We start from the raw sequence: 19,389 nt of genomic DNA, 5'->3' as shown, positions 1-19,389 counted from the left end.
ATTACTTCAGAAAAAGCCACAGTCTGAGCCAAAGATTTCAGTCCCTCCCCAAGCTTCTGGAACACTCTCTGTGCTGTAAACTTGCTATTGTTGGCCAGGTCATTTGTCCCCAAGTGAATTACAACATCAGTATTTGAAGCCTCATTCTCTTCTCTGATCACTTTCAGTATTTGGTTGGGACATCTGGTAGCTGAAGATCCTGGAAGGCATTTAACTAGGTTGGAACCCTTGAACTGCGTTCCTAAGTTAATGCCTCTGATAATGGAGTCTCCGAGCAGTAAGAGTTTTCTGCCTTTCACCAATCTGTCATTGTTTGGGGGATGTTTCTTGGGTTGTTCTACTTTCATAGCCTCTGGTTCCACCACAGTACTTCTTTTTACAGCATCATAAAAAGAATTTTATTTATTATTTATTGATTAGAATATGTCAGTTTTTGGAACGTGCTTCTGCCAGAACTGGTTTTAGACTTGGCTGGGGCCAAGGAGAAAAACCTCACTCATTGGCCTTCAATCTACAGCACAGCGGTGGTAAATCTCCAGCTTTGGGATAGGCAACCCTTGGCATCTCCGCCAAGCTAATGGAAACCCCTTGCCATATTCTCCCGAGAAAAGGTTAAATTGGGTGTATGTTTTGAAAGGACTGCCCAAACTACCACAGATCATGTCCCCTTGAAATCTGTGTGCAGCAGCATGTATGTATTAATAGTGCCTTTTCCAAAACCACAACTTAGTGTGTATGCAGGGCCGTGCCAATGCGGTAAGCCAGGTAAGCAATGCAGGGGGGCGCCTGCCTTGGAGGGGCGCTGCTGCCCTGCGGTCCCTGCCTTCCACTCACTTGCAAAATCTTTTAGCTGAAGTTGCGATCGCCCCTGCCCTGCCTAAAACCGGAAGTGAAAGCAACAGCATTATTCACTGAGGCAGGCAGGCTCTTCAAGTTATTTTAAAGAATGCAACCAAATTGCTATATATGCTGTGGTTTGTGGCTAATTCCTCACTCAGGGTGAGCTTCAGAGCTTGAACCGCATTCAAATTAAAGACAACCTGAAATTTTAAAAGTGCTAAAAATAAGTTTTAAAAGTATTTGTATTAAATCTAATTGCAGAATTCAGGTGCTGGGACTCTGTACTTGGTTGTCATATGCTCAGATTTGTTTAAATCGTATGCAAATTAGTCCGTTTTTGGGAGGTTCTCATTTGCATATTTATGAATAAAAAATGATGGAAGTGTTTACAGCCTTAATGTTAGGGCATGGCTCTGATCAAAAGTGTGAAGTTTGGTCCAAAAACGAAGGGTTTATCTAGTGTTTTTCACTAAAAATTCCCATTACAGTGTCTGTATGTTAATCTGCATTCAAATAGAGCTCTCTGATTGGATGATCAGCTTTTGTTAGAAATCTGCCCGGAAGGGAACAGAGTGAGGCAGCAACTGACTGTCGGTTTGGCCAAGAGAGACATGCAGCTGTGAGTTCCTGTGTGTGTTGACTGAAATTATAAAAGACTGCCAGATTATGTGGTAAATGAGAAAATATGAATGAAAAGAGGTTGGTGGAGATTGAAGTTTGAGATTTCTCTAGTGAAAAAGGATCTGAATATTTCAGGATTACTTGAAGTTTATGAAGAATAGAAAAGGGTGAATTTCAGTTTAAGAGTGTTTAAATCCTATAAGCTATATAAAGGCTAAGTAGATTTAAGTGACTGTAAGCAAGGAAACCTTAATATTTAATCTGAAATAAATATTTGATCTGAGATAGTTGATCAGAGACAAATGTTTGATCTGAATTATATCCTTTGGTGCAAAGGAGATTAGAAAAAGAATCTTTGGAAACTAAGAGGACTTTGCTCACATTTTGAATTAGCATTCCTATTTTGAGTTGGAAATCTTTGAAGTGTTATGAAAATACATTTTGCTTTAATGAAATTGCTAAACTTTAGAGTCAGAGCCTTATCAATGAGGGATACATACAGTGCTATTTTTTTCCTGATGTCCAGCTTACTTGCCTGCTCCCTTCTGTTCCTGCTTTGCTAGACGGAGGGGGTGGGGGCGCCAACTGATAGTCTGCAGGGGGGCACCAGAGACCCTAGGCACGGCCCTGTGTGTATGCTAATTTGCACATGTATATCCGCTAGATAACATGAAGTTCTTCCAAAATCGTCTCCATGGTACCAAACAATAATCTTGTATTTTCTCCAGTGCATAAACAATAATATTAGGAGCCCTGACTAAGAATATTGCAATGTCTGTATCAGCAAGCAACACTCCCTCTTCATAACAGAAATGTTTTTGAGAAGAAACATTCAACAAGTGTTATTAATGGCCAGCGATTGTGTTAATAGTTCGCAAGCTTGCTGTGGTTGAACAGAAAGTACCAGTACTAATTAGAATCTTTAAAATGTCACCATACAGCCTGTTTCTTGGGGCTATTGCCTCCCACCTCGGTTTTAGTTCCAAGTCTCTCTTTGTTCAGATTGCATGTTGAACAGTGTGACGGGGCTCTGTTGAAAGTACAAGAGCGAGACAGTTTGCTGGAATGATGGGAATGTCTGCGGAGGATAAGCTTTCAGAAACTTTAAGCATCAGTATTTCCTCAAGAATGGAATGAGAATCTGAACAAAAATAGCGGTTACCATGATTTTGTTTTTGACTGTCAAATTAACAATCTGAAAATATTGTCCCCAGTTGACCATGTAATTTCAAATGCAGTCAAATCAACCTTGGTGCTACTTTATAGGGCACATTTTGCATCGTAGGTAGTCTCTTAACAGAAATTTTGCATTCAACTGGATGTTTTGTAATCAGACACAGATTGCTTTGAATGCAGTGCTGTTTTTACTAAGAGAAAAGAAACCAGCTTCTTACATTGTTGGCATATAACTTCAGTTATAATGGTCCTGGAAAAAATGGATCAAATCCTTTGTAAGTAATGATACCAATATAAGACTTATTCAGAAATGATGCTCTACATGACATTTTGATACAACATAGGGTCTTCTTGGTCATATGTGAAGAAAGGGCCTAACCTAATAATGTGGAGGGGCATTTTCAAAAGGATGCCCAAGTCAGAACTTCCCAAACAAATGTCCATTTCACATATATTTTCAAACAGGAAATATGTTGAGATTTTCTGTTCAAATATACTTGAGATGGATGTCCATTTGCTGGAGACGTCTATTATGAACAGCCATTTTACCAACTGGAACGTTCAAATTACGAATGAAGGAAAACAAGGGACATGGACGTCTATATGACGGCATTCTTAGAAAATGGCCACACAGACATTCATGCAGAGTAGAAGGACAGCCTAGTGGTTAGTGTATTGGACTGTAAAGGAAGGGACCCAGGTTCAAATCCCACTTGAACTGTTTTATTTTGGAATTGTGAGCCTTCCAGGAACTGAAAAATGTCTACTGTGCCTGAATGTACACCACTTCAATAGTTTCAGGCTTACATGTGGCTTATATAGTTAGGTATAGTAAGGGGCTCATTTTTGAAAGAGAAAAACATCTAAAAAATGGCATAAAGCAGCATTTAGACATTTTTCTCACAAAAACCTTCAAATTAGTATTTTTGAAACCTATTTTTCAGATGTGTCAGGCGCATGTTAAAGGCAGGATTTGGGTGTTCCTATGACTTAGATGTTTTTCAGCCATAATGGAACAAAACAAAACCATCCAGGACTAAAACGAAGATGTTTTGAGCTAGACCTGTTTTTTTAACGAATATGGTAGAAAAAGGTGCCCAAAATGACAGATGACCACTGGAGGGAATCAGAGATGACCTCCCCTTACTCCCCCAGTGGACACTGACCCCATCCATCCCGCTAAAAATGTGATTAAAAATATTACTTACCAGACTTTATGTCAGCCTCAGATGTTATACTCAGGTCTATTAGAGCAGTATGCAGGTCCCTGGAGTAATCTAGTGGTAGGTGCAGTGCACTACAGACAGGTAGACCTAAGCCCATACCTCCCCCTACCTTTTACACTTGTGGTGAAAACTGTGGGCCCTCCAAAACTCACCTGAAACCCACTGTGCCAACATATAGGTGCCCCCTTCATCCGTAAGGGCTATTGTAGTGGTGTACAGTTGGGGTAGTGGTTTTGAAGGGGGGGGGGTCAGGAGACAAGATAAGGGAGCAACAGTGAGATATGTACCTGGGAGCATTTTTGAAGTCCACTGCAGTGCCCCCTAGGGTGCTCCATTGCTCTCCAGGGATGTCTGAGGGACTAGTCTGGTAAAAATGCTGGCCCCTCCTACATCCCAATGGCTTGATTTTCTGCATTTTTCACTTGGATGTTTTTTGGGGTTTGGGGAAAAATGGTCAAAAAGAAAACATATACAAAGCATAAAGCCTTGTTTGAAGCAGTATTTAAAAAAAAAAAAAAGATGTTTTTCTTTTTCGAAAATGACCTTCTTTCCTATTTGGATTTTGGACGATTTGCACAAAATGTCCAATGTCGGACATAGATGTCATATCGAAAATGCCCCTCTAAGTATTTTTATGTTTATGGAGGCTCACAATAAAAATAATTTGAAAGAGTGAAAGTGGAATTTGAACCTGAGTCCCTTGGTTTATAATCCACTTCACTAACCACTAGGCTTCTCCTCTGACTTGTTTCCTGCTTTGTTAAGATGCCGATAATACTTATTTATTTATTTGTTACATTTGTATCCCACATTTCCCCACCTATTTGTAGGCTCAATGTGGCTTACATAGTACTGGAGAGGCGTTTGCAGACTCCGGTATGAACAAATACAAAGTGATGTTGTGGTAAGATAAAGTTCATGTGGCACGGCCACATGGAGGAGTGGCCTAGTGGTTAGAGCACCAGTCCTGCAATCCAGAGGTGGCCAGCTCAAATCCCACTGCTGCTCCTTGTGATCTTGGGCAAGTCACTTAACCCTCCATTGCCTCAGGTACAAACTTAGATTGTGACCCCTCCTGGGACAGAGAAATATCCAGTGTACCTGAAGGTAACTCACCTTGAGCTACTACTGAAAAAGGTGTGAGCAAAATCTAAATAAATAAAAATAAATAAATTAGGGCTTAGTATTACAGAAGAGTTGTGTTATGTCCATTACATACTTTAGTTTTGTTGTGTTGCAGAGATCAGGCATTTATGTTGGATCGGTAGGGTATGCCTTTTTAAACAGGTTAGTTTTTAGTGTTTTCCGGAAGTTTAGGTGATCATATGTGGTTTTCAAGGCTTTTGGCAATGCATTCCACAGTTGTGTGCTTATGTAGGAAAAACTGGATGCGTAAGTTGATTTGTATTTGAGTCCTTTGCAGCTTGGGTAGTGCAGATTTAAAGCTGTCTTGGAGCCTGGTATCCCCTTTCAGTTTCACTTTCAGGGAGGAGGGGGACAGCAACCATTGGGGGATTAAGGAGGTGTCCTTAATCCCTCCAGTGGACATCTGCTCAATCAGAACATCTTTTTGCACCCTGTACATTCCTGAAACAGGTCTAAATAAGGACATCCTTCTTTTTAGGCTTGGTCATTTCCTCCCCTTTGGTAATCGCTGTTGGACATCCTGATTTCAGATCCTGCCTAGTCCTGCCCAAAACACACCCCCTTGCTATTTGGACATACAGCAGTGTCAGACATCCAAATTGGGTGGCAACACTGTTAATTGGGAAGCAAAGCCAGTGATAGGTAGACTTCTATGGCAAGGACAAATCAAGGTCTGGTATACACATAAAGTATCACATACAATGAGTTTATCTTGTTGGGCAGACTGGATAGACCTGGGCTAGATGGACCAGTGGTGACCCGGTATGGCTATTCTTATGTTTTTATGTTCTTGTAAATATATGTTCTTTGCAGCTGCTTCCGTGGATAGGGAAAGGGTGTTAAATATACAGAAAATATTTAAACATTGACTCTAGAGTTTGAATATTGACCCAGTAGCAGGTGACAACAGCTGCCCAGCATGTCACAATGTATAAACTAAAACAACTTTTCTGCAACACTTCTTCTTTCAAAAATAGATAGGCAAAAAGACATTGTGGCCCTTTAATTAAAGCTATAGTATGCGATAACAGAATTGTCACATGCTAATTGCTAAGCCCATAGGTATAGAATGGGCCTCTTAGTATTTAGCATGTGCTAAATACATTAGTGCATGTAAAACTTTAGTAAAAGGGCCCCAGTGTTTCTCATGCCAGTTGACGAAGACAAATCTGAGCCTACAGAAGTCATCGAATGTCAGAGTCTGATGTGGACAGCATGTCACTCAGTGGCATAGCTAGGGTAGGTGTAGGCCCCTCTCTTCCTCTCCTCCGCAGGTGGCCCAGCATCTGCCCCCTTTCTGAATCCCCCTGTCTCTCCCTGATGTACTTCAAAAGTGTCCGGGTGGCCCCAGCGATCCGTCTTTGCTGTCTGTGCCGGCCCTTGCAGGGTGAATTGCTGTAGACACGGGACACCTCTGAGGTATACCAGGGAGGGGGGGATTCAGAGAGGTGGCAGATGCCAGTCTGTAGGGGTAGGGTGCTTGGGAAGGACAGAGGAAATGCCGAGCTAAGCAGCGGTGGGGGGGGGGGAGGGGGGTTGTTTGAAAGACCCACCCAAAATAATAGGTCTGGCTACTCCACTATCATCTTATCCCTTTTTCTGGGACATGTAAATCAAACTACTAGCAGCTCTGAAAAAAACACACAGACATCTATTAACCTCAAAATTTTAAAATGTTCAATATCCACAGCAACATTCATTCACAATTGTATATGGTTTCATGCAGCAAGCATTTAAATGTCTCATTAGCCTATGAAAGCTTTGTTTTGAAAGACGGGGCAGAGTCCTAAGTTCAGAGTAGTAATTGAGAACATGGAAACTGAGCCAATCAAGTCATGCCTTCCCCTAAGCTGAATCCAGTCCAAATCTTAGAAAAAGAAACCAAATCACATTGATCTTCAGATCAGCCTGGCTGTGTAAAGTATGTATTACAATAGTTATTTATATCATCACTTTTCTGTATAAGTCATACAGGCATTTTGCACCTGGCTGGCTGAAAATCATATATGAATGTCAGAGAATGCCTGGATTTAGACATATGCAGCATAGGCAACTACCTAGGGTGCCAAAATTTGAAAACATCAGATACCTGGACTAAACAGAAGCCAGTTTCCATTGTACTCTGTGATCTCTGGAGGAGAAATCCCCTCTCTCTACTGCTCTCCAATCCTGCTTATTATAGGTGTCAACATGTTAAATCCTGCCCTGTGTCAGAGGACTGAAGCACAGCTACAATACTATCACGCTTTTGATTAGTTTCTTTATGTTTGCATTGACCATGTCTTTGCTACACAACATAAGGGAGACTGAATATTAAAATAAGCTCATTTGGAGCAAAGGTGGATTTTGTGATTAGGCTCCTTAGAACCTGGCACTTTAAATTCATCCACTGAATGGAGATTGTTTTTCTGAATGATTTTTGAACATTTTTTTATTTTATGACTGAGATTTGGTTTATTTTCTAAGATCTAGTTTGGATATTGTGTTTAGCTATTGGGTAAAGGCATCACTTGATTGGTTCAGTTTCCCAAACTCTCATTTGTTGCCTTTTAAAGTATGACTCCACCGAGTCCTTTGAATCTAAAAGAGTTTTGAGGGCTGATGCCATGTTTAAATCCTTGTTTGTGAAACCATAAGGTGGTCTTTTACTAAAGCTTAGCTCAAGTTACCTGCAGCAGGGCCCATTTTATTCCTGTGGGCCTTCTGCAGATAACTCGAGCTAAGCTTTAGTAAAAGATCGTTTAAGTGATTACAGGGCGTTTTTACTAAAGCTTATGTTGCGTTCTCGAGGGTCTTTGCATTCTGTCAGGTCTCTCGGGGAGATGTGAGCCCTTGGGCCGCTGTCACGGAGGTGGCAGCAGCAGGCAAAACCACCCAACAGGAGGCAGGCAACCCTAAGACGGGCTGAAGTAGACAGGACTGGAGTGGCTGGGCTGGAGCTGAAGAGGAAAGCAACAAGGAATCCAGGAACAACATTCTACAGCAGGGTTCAGGCTTGAGAAGCAGGATACAGGATACATACAAGCTAAGCTCAAGGGAATGGGAATGACAGATACGCTTGCCAGAGGAAGGGTTAGACTGCAGTTACAGTAGCTAACAGATAGAAAGGAGAGAGATGGCTGCAGCATCAGCCGCTAACCAACCTCAGACAGGGAACAGAGCCACTGCACAGGGATAACAGAAAGGCTAGAAGCCCACAGAGAGTAATACACACAGAAAGGCTGAAAGCCTACAGGTCAGAGAGATACACCCAGAAAGGCTAGAAGCCCACAGAAAGGCTGGAAACCCCCAGGCCGCAGTAATACAGCCAGAAGACCTGGAAGCCCACAGAGCAATAATACCCTGTGCCAGAAGGCAAGGCCACAGGTGATAGTAACTCGCAAAGCAGAAGGGCTAGAAGCCCACAAGAAAAGACAAGGAAAGCTAACTGTGCAAACAGCACACTAACCTTGGGACCTAAGGCACTGCGTAGGCATTGGCAATGCAAAGGCACTGAAGACCAGAACACCAGTTCCTTAAGAAGGCCCTGACAGATGAGGTCACCCCTTCAGGCCACAGGCAAGAAGCATACAGAAGCCCAGAGAGACCTAACCCACACAGGTGTAGTCTATTGAGATAATTAGTGTCAGGCTGGAAGCAGCCAGCCCACCCAGCCTGAGACAGAGCTACCTCAGGAACAGCCCACTGAAGTACAGAGAGGCCCAATACACACAAGTGCAGAGTAGTGAAGCCATTAGAGCAGCCAGCCCACAGAGACAGAGATAGAGCTAACTCAGGAACAGTATACTGAAGCACAGAGAGGTTAAACCCACACAGGTGCAGTATACTGAGGCAATCAGCGCCATGCTGGAAGTGGCCAGCACCCAGAGACAGAAACAGAGCCAACTCAGAAGTAGACGGAAACCAGCACAGCCACTGATTCCCAGAAATAGGGTAAGTCTGAGGGTGGTCATGACCACAGACGTGACAGCTTAGCACATGCTAAAGGATGTGCTAAATGCTGCATGTCCTATTTTATACCTATGGGCCATGTACGAGCTAAGCTTTATAAAAGGGGCCCCTATATCTTAGGCGCTTGAACACAGGGAGCCACAGGCGCCATGGCACCCTCAAAATTTTGCTACCCTTTCTCTTCCCAAGAGGCCTTTCTTCTCTTACCTTGCATCTGCGCATACTCAAGACTGACTGGCCAGCTTCCGTCCCCTCTGAAACAGGAAGTTTGGATGGAGCATGTGCGCACGGGAGGGGGAAGCGGGGCAGGCAGCGGCAAATATCATCACAGGAAAACTTCTGCTGGCAGGGCTTGGGGACTCCACCGGCCAAACCAGCAGACTTTGGGGGCCCGCCTGAACTCAAATTGGGGTGGCCCAGGCCCCCAAGACCCTCCGTGGCTACTTCTCTGAATCCAGGTCAAAAGTACCTGACAGAATCCTAAGGAGTAGATTTATTCCTTATTCTTCATACAATGACATAACTGGAGCCTTTCCCCAAAACTAGATGGCTAATAATGCTTTATAGACTTTTTTTCTCTAGAAACGTTTCTAACCCCTTTTTAAACCCAGTTATACTAACAGCCTTGACCTCAACTTCTAGCAACAAATTACAAGGAGAAACTACACATGTACTTTTACCCTGAAAATTACCTTGAAGGTTTGCAGATGATCTTCAACCTGCTCACACTGCTGAAAACTTCCCCTTAAGAGAGATACTGCTATATAGTTTATCAACAGCTGGCTTTCAGCCTTAAAAAATGTGTCCAAATCTTATCAGGTGCTGACATTACTGGACTTCAATCTACGTCATCAGTATTGGCTACATACCAGGTATGGTCACTAGGGAGGGAAATTAAGGCGATATTGTGGATGTGTATACAAAGGGAGTAGGAAATTAGAAGGCCAAAGATAGTGCTGCCCATCTGTGGTAAGAAAGTAAATGTTCTATCCTAAATAAGGATTAGAGTTTAGGCAAATCTTAGAGAGATACAATACATAGTATCCCCTTGTGCCTTTGCCAGCTGACTGCTGAGAATTTAGAAAAATGATATCTCATATCATCCTTTAGTAACAAATGGAAAAGAATGCAGAATATGATATAAACTTAAGAGCTGGCAAACTGGATCAGACCAAACTCAAGAAGCAGATGTCTCTTGTATGGCAGATTGACACCACTCAGTGCATCCTAGGATGCACTGAGAGGAGCAGAGTGCCGCCATTTTGAAGATGATGGTGGCGGAGGGAGGAGCAAGTTTGCTTCTGCCTTATATAAAGTATGGGATCTGGGGAACCTAGGCAAGGGGTCAAAGGGGGGTGGTCCCACAAGACTATCAGGGATTTTTTTTGGAAGTGGGTGGGTGGAGGGGAGGGAGTCACTAGACTATTAGGGAATATTTGGAAGCAGGGTAGACCACCAGGGAATATTTTGGAAGTGGGAGGGGTAAGGGAGGGAGGTCCTCTAGACTTCCATGTCAAGTTTTTTTTTTTTTAAATATTTAAGGAAAGCAGGGGGGGGGGGAATCGGATTGTATTGCAGAACCCTAGCAGAAAGCAATCTGAGGCGGGATAGTCAGGTTGTAGGGAGAGAGGGAGTGTCAATAGACACCTGCTTCTTTCAGACAGCTGTTCTACACTGCCCTGGACCTGATAAAAATATTCCCGCACACAATGGGTTTCAGAAAATTTTTTTTTTGCATGGCCATGGAATTGCATTACTGCATCCCCCCATGCAAGAAATCCCCGGTTGTCCAGTGGACCCTTGCACCCCACCGCAAGCAAGGATTACGTTGGTGACTGAGGAGTCCTTTTACTAAGGTGCGCTGAAAAATGGGCTGTGCTAGTGTAGGTGCGTATTTTGGGCATGCGCAGATCCATTTTTCAGCATGCCTGTAAAAAAGTCTTTTTTAAAAATTTTTGCCGAAAATGGACATGCGGCAAACTCAAAATTTGAGTGCGTCCATTTTGGGTCTGAGACATTACCGCCACCCATTGACTTAGCAGTAAGGTCTCACGTGTTAACTGAGCAGTAATCATCTATGCATGTATAATGACAATTACTGCCCGGTTTCCGCCATGCACCAAAAAATAAAAATTATTTTCCGAAGCACGTAGGGGATGCGCATAAAAAACTAAATAACTGCCTGGGCCATGCAGTAGCCCGGTGGTAACTCCAAATTGATGCACATTGGGTGCACGTAGGTGATTACGCAGCTTAGTAAAAGGGTCTCCTAGTGACCCCCCCTCCTCACCCCTCTCTGTACCTTGAAAACGATGGAGGCAGAAGCAATACCTCTACCTCCTGCCTCTGGGCCCGCCTCCTCAAAATGGTGGCATCCAGCCCCTGCCCGGAGCATTCTGGGATGCACTGGGCGGGACGTACAGCGCTGCGTATGTCTAGTAGCGCTATACAAATGATAAGTAGTAGACTAAGGACCATTTAAGGAAGAAAATTCTTTCTATGTCTTGAGAGAGAGACTGGACTGGAGGAGGGGACTAGGCTTTTAAGAGTTAAGGTAACTGCAGCTTTGTTGGTTCAAAATGATGTCTGTGACTTCGTATTGTAGACCATTGAATTCTACTTGTAAAATTGTCATCTATGGGATAATCTTCAATTGGTTTGTGGACTTACAAATCATAGTAGTTCAGTAAAGAGGAATTAATATATCAGGCTCTTGGATTATGCAATGCAGAATTTCTCAGAGATCTTCTGTTGTTTTTAAATTTATAACAAGTTTATATTACATCTCAAGTAGAACATATGCACAAAAATGACTTTATAAAATTATCCTCTATAATTACTTAAAAATCAATCCATTCCATTTTCTCTTTTTCTCTCACTGATTAATACAGAATTATGAAATAAAATTTTGAATGTCTTGAACACCTAAGTGGTCTGAAATTTATGGATGGAATTTTTCTTCCAGTTTATAGATCTTGAATTCGTGGAACAAAGTGAGTAAGGTTTGTTTTCCATTTTGTTTGAGGGATCAATTAATAATTTTATTTTACTTTTAGGTCAACATGTTTGTTGAAGGTTTCCATGATGCTATTATCCTATATGCCTTGTCCTTGCATGAAATTCGGAAAAGTGGCCATAGCAAAAAGGATGGAGAAAAACTTGTTCGTCAGATGTGGAACAGAACATATGAAGGTACTAGTTAATATATCATCCTAGACATATATCGATTGATTATATCACATGTAGTCACAATACACTAATGGACGTCACTGCTCTAATTTTGTTTGATTCTGTTTCACCAAACATCTTGCTTCAAAAACCTTTACAAACTACATTACTCTGGATCCAAGGTACAGAAATTCTGATCCTTAAGGGACACACACCAGTCAGATTTCCAAACTTTTCCTAATAAACATGTTTGAGAGAGAATATAGGTATGTGCTGCCTGTTGTTGAGGGTCAATCTGTCTGTCCCTTGATCCGTAGGCATAATAAAGAAAGCTATGCATACAGACACAGTAGAGCAGGAGCTTGTGGTGTAAGAAGCAACAGGATTGCTGGGAGACCACCTAGTACAGAGAGGAGCAGTCAGTAGGGATAGGCAGGCATTTCAAAGAATGTTGATTGGTGATTAGAATGCACACTACACTTTTCTTAAAGAGTGTGTGCTATTTGTATGTACCCCAAAATTCTATAAATGGCCCTTAAAATTGCTCCTTGAAATAAAAGCTCATAAATCCATCTTATACATAGTGCACACTTTAAAAGCTCTGTCTTCATTACAAAAATTAAAAACATCAAAGTTATCCTAACTTTCAAATCTTAACTGCAATAAACAATTGTAGAAACAATTTAAAAAGGCTGAGAGGCTTACCCAGCTGGTGTAAAACTCTAAACATCACCTTCGCTGGTTCAACTGATAAAACATGGCAAACACTGGATTTGTAAAGATAAAAATGTCTTTTAGAACATATATGAGGTAAAAGGAATCTCAAAAACAAAATATAAACCATAAAGAAAGGTTAACTTACATGCTTCTGTTCCTGGAAACATTAGGTCACTAGTCAACCAAACCTCATGTGACATCCTAACTCATATATACTATGATGTCATGCATGCATAATTTTGTGCACGCACTAAAAATGCTAGCACAACTTAGTAAACAGGGCCCTTACATTGCTAAAACAAACCAAACTCAAAATGTAAATGAGCATCTGGAGATATTCTAAAATCCATGGGAACCAAAATCTCTATGAAAAAAACATCTAAGAAGTCTTCAGAATTGTTAAAAAAGATTAAAAATATGATGGAACACATTGAAGATGATGCTGTGCATTCCAATGACCTCAGTGCTTTTCACTGACATCATCACTGTGTTCCAACCACGGAAGAAATCTCAAAGTGTCAAAAATACAATAAAGCACATGAGGAGCATCTTTAAAACATCTAAAAACATACTAGACCTAATAAAAACAGAAGCAAAAAAAAACAATTATGGATTCTACCAACCCATAAAAATGAAAATGTAAAACAAAAAAATTGAAATAAAAATGCAAGTAAGCTATCCCATAAGAACCGTGATAAAAAGATCTACCAATGTAAAAACAAAACAATCTTGATGTAAAACAGTGTAAAAAAATTAAGAACCACAGGGAATACAGCTTAAAATATCTCCTCACATACTTCAAATCTTTTTAAAAATTAGAATCCAGAAGTTCTCAGAAAAATAGTAGCAAAGATAGAACAAAACCATCACAGGAACACAGAGAAATCAAGTTCTTGATTTCAAACCATGAGGTGTAACCTTTGTTCTGTCTGTAATCCTTTTTTTTTTTAATTTATAAATTTTCATATTACATATTCAAGGATTTTACACTTGAAAAGGATAGTGTTATAACTTCACAACATTGCTTTTAAGGAAAAGAAAAATAGGTAATTAAGGTAAAGCAAAGTGATAACACATAAGTCCACATTTTGGGGATTCCGTGATTGAATATTTGGAGGAAAACAAGAAACCATTATAGAGGTAATATGCATGTAGTAGAAGAATACAAAGCTATCTCATTATACTCCTGCAACTCTTTTTGAGGCCACAAATGTTGTCAAATGAGCCGGATCCATGAAAACATATTTAAGTGAATTATAATTCACAATGCACTTACAGGGAAATTTGAGATAGAATGTGCCTCCTAGTTGTAAAACGGCTGGTTTTAATAACAAGAATTGTTTCCTCTTCTGGGTATCCCTTGAAACATCAGGAAACAATAATACTCTTTGACCCAAAAATAATTTCACTTTATTCCGAAAGAACAGTTTAAATAACAATTGTTTGTCTGGTAGCAGGACTACAGCTGTTGCCTGCTCCATATCCGATGTCTCCAAAAGGTCTGTTACATCCAAAGGCAATTGTTGTTTCTTTAACACTCCCTCTTTTTGTGGAATATAATAAATTTGAGTAAATGGTGGGAGATTAGTTTCTGGAATTTCCAATATTTCCTTCAGGTATCTTTTTAACATATCTAGTGGACTAATCAATTTTATCATTGGAAAATTAACAAATCTTAAATTGTGTCTTCGCATATAATTGTCGTATATCTCTGCTTTATTTCTAAGGTTTGAAACATCTTTAACCATAATATTTTGAGTATTCCCAACTTTCATAACCTCCTTTTCTATTGTTTCAAACCAATTTTCAAAAGATTTTATATCAGAAAGATTTTTTTCCACTTTTTTTTCAGTCTCTATAGATTTTTGTAAAACAAAATTAGATTGTTGGAATAATGATTGGGCCATTTGAGCCATAAGGTCCCACAAAGAGTCAAGGGTTACCTCTGCCGGTTTTACCAAAACTCCAGGAGGCAAACCCAATGTAGGTTCTGGAACCTTCTCTGTTTCTGTGCCTTGTCCCGCGCCAATAGATTTCGGACTGCTTCCCTCTAGGGGCAAAATCTGTCCCTCAGGCACCCTCTCCAGTTGTTCAGTATGAGCTTCACTCGAAGAGAAATCCCGTTCACCTTCCGGTACTGGGCCTCTCGATTCCAGGGAGGGAGAGCTGGTCTGTTGGGGCTGCAGGGGGTGGAACTCTCACGTCGGGGCTCAGAGTGATGTCAAGTCCTGGAGACACCATAGAACCCTCCATTATGCTGGCGCCTCCTAAGGAACTGCTCCCGACCACTCTGCTTTGTCCTGCAGACCAACCGAATCTGTCCATCGGACCAACAGGAGTTGAGGTAGGCATCGGGGGAGCTCGAACCGAAGCTTTCCCTCTTCGTTTCGGCATTATTAAAGTTTAGGAAATCGTGGTCTGCAGCTCTGCTATATGCGTGCGGCCCTTGTTCTGTCTGTAATCCTGGGGCAATGGACTCTATTGCTTCATGTTAGGTGGCTTGCAAGCAGCATCAACAACCTGTATTACAAAGATAATGCAAGTTGGTGACTTCTCTGGTAAATCAAGCTGAGGTAAAAGCTCGCTGATGCACGTTAGGTGACTTGTGGAGAATTTGCCCCATATTGAATTCTTGATTACAAATTAGTGCCCTCGTTTTTTGCTAGTAGTTAAATGATTTTGCCAATGGTGTGTATAATACCTTGCCAACATTCTGTTTGTTAGAGATAAAAGTATATTTACTTTCAATTTTTTAAATTTGGTGTCTTGACAAATAATTATAAATTGTCAATTAAAGCTGTTTAGCTAGATGCTATTTTCTACCTCTTAAAAAAAAGAAATTAGGGGCCCTGTTTACTAAGCTGCACAGTAGGTGTGCTAGCCTTTTTTAGCGAGCACTAAAAATTAGCACGCATTAATGCTAGAGACAACCATGTACTCTTATGGGTGTCTCTAGCATTAGTGTGCACTAAGTTTTAGCGAACAGTAAAAATGATAGCACATCTTAGTAAACAGGGCCCTAGGCCAGTTGGTGGATGTTTTTGAATTTCTCTGTTTTGTAACAATTGGTCAGCTTTAATTTTGGAGAGGTTTCAAGTTTTGGTCATGAGAATGTCTCTAGGACCAGTGATCTTGCATAAGTCATTTGGAATTTTCTCATAATGTTCCTAAGGTTATAAAAACAAGCTCATTTTTGTTTATTTTGACATACTGATATTGTTGCATACTGTAATGCTAAAACTGATTTATTTTATTAATTTTGCTCAAGATCCCAAATGACTAAAGTATGTTCCCAAAGTCATGGAAAATTATACAGGTCATTTATCAGCAAGGGAGTTGTCCAACTTTAAACGGATAAGACATTCATTCAACGATCTGCAGATCTTCTGCAACAAAAAATGTATAAGTGAAGCTGCTGAAAATCAACTTATAACTTTAAACAGATTTCGTATTTAAATTTATACTGCTCTTTTACTTGTCACCACTCATACCATTTAGTTATACATTCAGCCACTGAATTTCACCACTGAATGTATAACATTTTTGCCTATCCTTGCCCTGCCCCTAAACCGCATCCCATTTTAAGTGTATATATTTGTGACCCACTGAGCGAAAAGGTACCAAAAGTGGGGTTACAAATAACAGAGATAAAGGCTATAAAAGTTTAGAGGGACAACTTTCATTTTTGAAAGTTTTGGGGTTCATTTTTGAAACAGAAAAATGTTCAAAAAGCAGCATAAAGTTGCATTTGGATGTCTTCCTTGCCAAAACTTTCAAATCACTATTTGCAAAACCCATTTTTTTTTAATGTTTTGCTATGCAGTTCGTTAGCAGTATGTTCAAATCACGAAGAGGCATGTCAGGAGCAGGATTTGGGTGTTCCTAACACTTGGATGTTTTTTTTTCCATAATGGAACAAAACAAAAACGTCCGGGAATACAATTTAGATGTTTTGGTCTACATCTGTTTTTATCACGACTAAGGGGTCCTTTTACAAAGGCACGCTGAAAAATGGCTTGCGGTAGTGTAGGCGTGGGTTTTGGGTGCACAGCGATCCATTTTTTTGGACGTACTGCAAAATGAAAATTGCCACGTGTCCATTTTTGGTCTGAGACCTTACCGCCAGCCATAGACCTAGCGGTAAAAAATCTGGGCTGTAATGACCTACCCACGTGAAATGCAACTTGGCACGTATCTGTTACGCGCTCCAGAAAATAAAAAATATCTTTCAGACGCGCGTAGCGGACGCAACCCAAAATTAAAATTACCGCAAGGGCCACATGGTAACCGGGCGGTAACTCCAATTTGGTGTGCGTTCAGCGCGCGTAGGCACCTTACACGACTTAGTAAAAGGGGCCCTAAGTCACAGAAAGGTGCCTTAAACGATCAGATGACCACTGGAGGGATTAAGGCATAACTCCCCTTATTCTCCCACTGGTTACTGCCCCCCTCTCACAAAGATGTGAAAGAAACAGTACATACCAGCTTCTATGATAGCTTCAGGTTTTATAGCCAGGCCTATTACAGCAGCAAGCAGTTTCCTGGAGTAGCCTAGTGGTCGGTGCAGTGTACTGTAGAGAAGGGGACCAAAGCCCTTTTCCCACTCTAACTGTTACACTTGTGTTGGAAAGTGTGAGTCCTCTAAAACTCACCAAAAACCTGCTGTACCCACGTATAGGTGACACTTAGAACATAAGGGCTATTGTAGTGATGTACAGTTGGGTACTATAGGTTTTTGGTGGGGTTTGGAGGGCTCACCATATAATATAAGGGATAACAGTGAGATGTGTACCTGTGACCTTTTTTGTAAAGTCCACTACAGTACCCCCTTGGGTGCCCCACAGCTGTTCCGGGATATGTGTGGCCAGTCTACTAAGAAGTCTGGTTCCTCCTACATCCTAATTGCTTGATTTTGTGCGCTTTTCACTTGGATGTTTTATTTTGGAAAATGGTCCAAAAAGATAGATGCACTGACTACCACAATGTCTAGCAAATGGCCATTTTTGAAATGAAAACACAATCGTTTTCCTGTTTCAAAAATTTCTCTATTCACCACTTGAATTTGGGATGTTTTGAGCAAAACGTCCAAAGTCGGATTTAGACACCATATCGAAAATGCCTTTCCACATGTACTATGGAGTTAGTAGAATGAGGCTATGCAATTTTTTCCACAACTTTGATGTTTTTCATGTTCTGCAGCCTAAAAACTGCAGGTACCTAAAGTGGGTATATGATTTCAGGGGGTTTATTATTTTTTATTGATAAACATTTCTCCATTTTTTTAAAGATGCAATTAGTCCATACCTAAGGCTGAAATTTTTCAGGATTATGCAGTTATCCCTCTATCTTGTAGTATATATAAGTCACATACCTCACTATGAACTTTTGGTACCTTTTCACTTATGAGGTCATATTTGCCCATTTTGCAATAAAAGAACCAACATAATGGGGGGAGGTAATTTTTTAAAGTAATTTTAGTTTGTATGTGGCAATATGCTTGCATAAAATGGCGCTTATAAACTTGTGGTAGACATAAAAATAAGCATGATGTCATGAACCTGCATACTTTTAATGTGGGGCATGGGCGGAGTCAGGAAGTTCATGTGTTGATTATAAAATAGGCCACATGGAGGGGCATAATCGAAAGGGACACCCAAGTTTTTCCAAGGACATCCTCGCGGGATGTCCCCGTGAAGGGGTGGGTAAACCCGTATTATCGAAACAAGATGGGCATCCATCTTTCGTTTCAATAGTACGGTCGGGGACGCCCAAATCTGGAAATTTAGGTCGACCTTAGAGATGGTCGTTTTTAGACTTGGTTGTTTCTGATTTTCGGCGATAATAGAAACTGAGGATGCTCATCTCAGAAACAACCAAATCCAAGCCCTTTGGTTGTGGGAGGAGCCAGCATTCGTGACATGCCAGGACACCAACCTGGCACCCTAGGGGGAACTGCAGTGGACTTCAGTAAATTGCTCCCAGGTGCATAGCTTCCTTACTGTGTGTGCTGAGCACCCAAAACCCACTACCCACAACTGTACACCACTACCATAGCCCTTATGGGTGAAGGGGGGCACCTAGGTGTGGGTACAGTGGGTTTGTGGTGGGTTTTGGAGGGCTCACATTTACCACCACAAGTGTAACAGGTAGGGGGGGATGGGCCTGGGTCAGCCTGTCTGAAGTGCACCCACTAATACTGCTCCAGGGACCTGCATACTGCTGCGATGGACCTGAGTATGACATTTGAGGCTGGCAAAAAATATTTTGAAAAATGTTTTTTGAGGGTGGGAGGGGGTTAGTGACCACTGGGGGAGTAAGGGGAGGTCATCCCTGATTCCCTCCGGTGGTCATCTGGTCTGTTTGGGCACCTTTTCGTGGCTTGGTTGTAACAAAAAAAGGACCAAGTAAAGTTGTCCAAATGCTCATCAGGGATGTCCTTCTTTTTTTGACTATGGGTTGAAGGCGCCCATGTGTTAGGCACGCCCAAGTCCGGCCTTCGCTACGTCTCCAACACGCGCCCAGGAACTTTGGTTGTCCCTGCGAT

At 41.3% G+C, this 19,389-nt stretch overlaps 1 protein-coding gene across 3 annotated transcripts in view; it reads left to right on the top strand.

Annotated features, from left to right (window-relative positions):
- Nucleotides 1–19,389, top strand: part of NPR3 (natriuretic peptide receptor 3) — a 165,093-nt gene that overhangs the window by 110,418 nt on the left and 35,286 nt on the right. For all 3 annotated transcript variants that reach the window (XR_003940972.1, XM_030193008.1, XM_030193007.1), the window contains exon 4: nucleotides 12,017–12,152. Coding sequence is in view for 2 of the 3 variants with exons in the window: in XM_030193008.1 (XP_030048868.1) it covers nucleotides 12,017–12,152 (136 nt within the window). In the remaining variant the exon portion in view is untranslated. The remainder of the gene's footprint in view (nucleotides 1–12,016; nucleotides 12,153–19,389) is intronic.

The sequence above is a fragment of the Microcaecilia unicolor genome, chromosome 2 (genome assembly GCF_901765095.1).
Source record: "Microcaecilia unicolor chromosome 2, aMicUni1.1, whole genome shotgun sequence".
Classification (NCBI taxonomy): Eukaryota; Metazoa; Chordata; class Amphibia; order Gymnophiona; family Siphonopidae; genus Microcaecilia; species Microcaecilia unicolor.
This window is presented reverse-complemented; position numbering and strand designations above follow the sequence as displayed.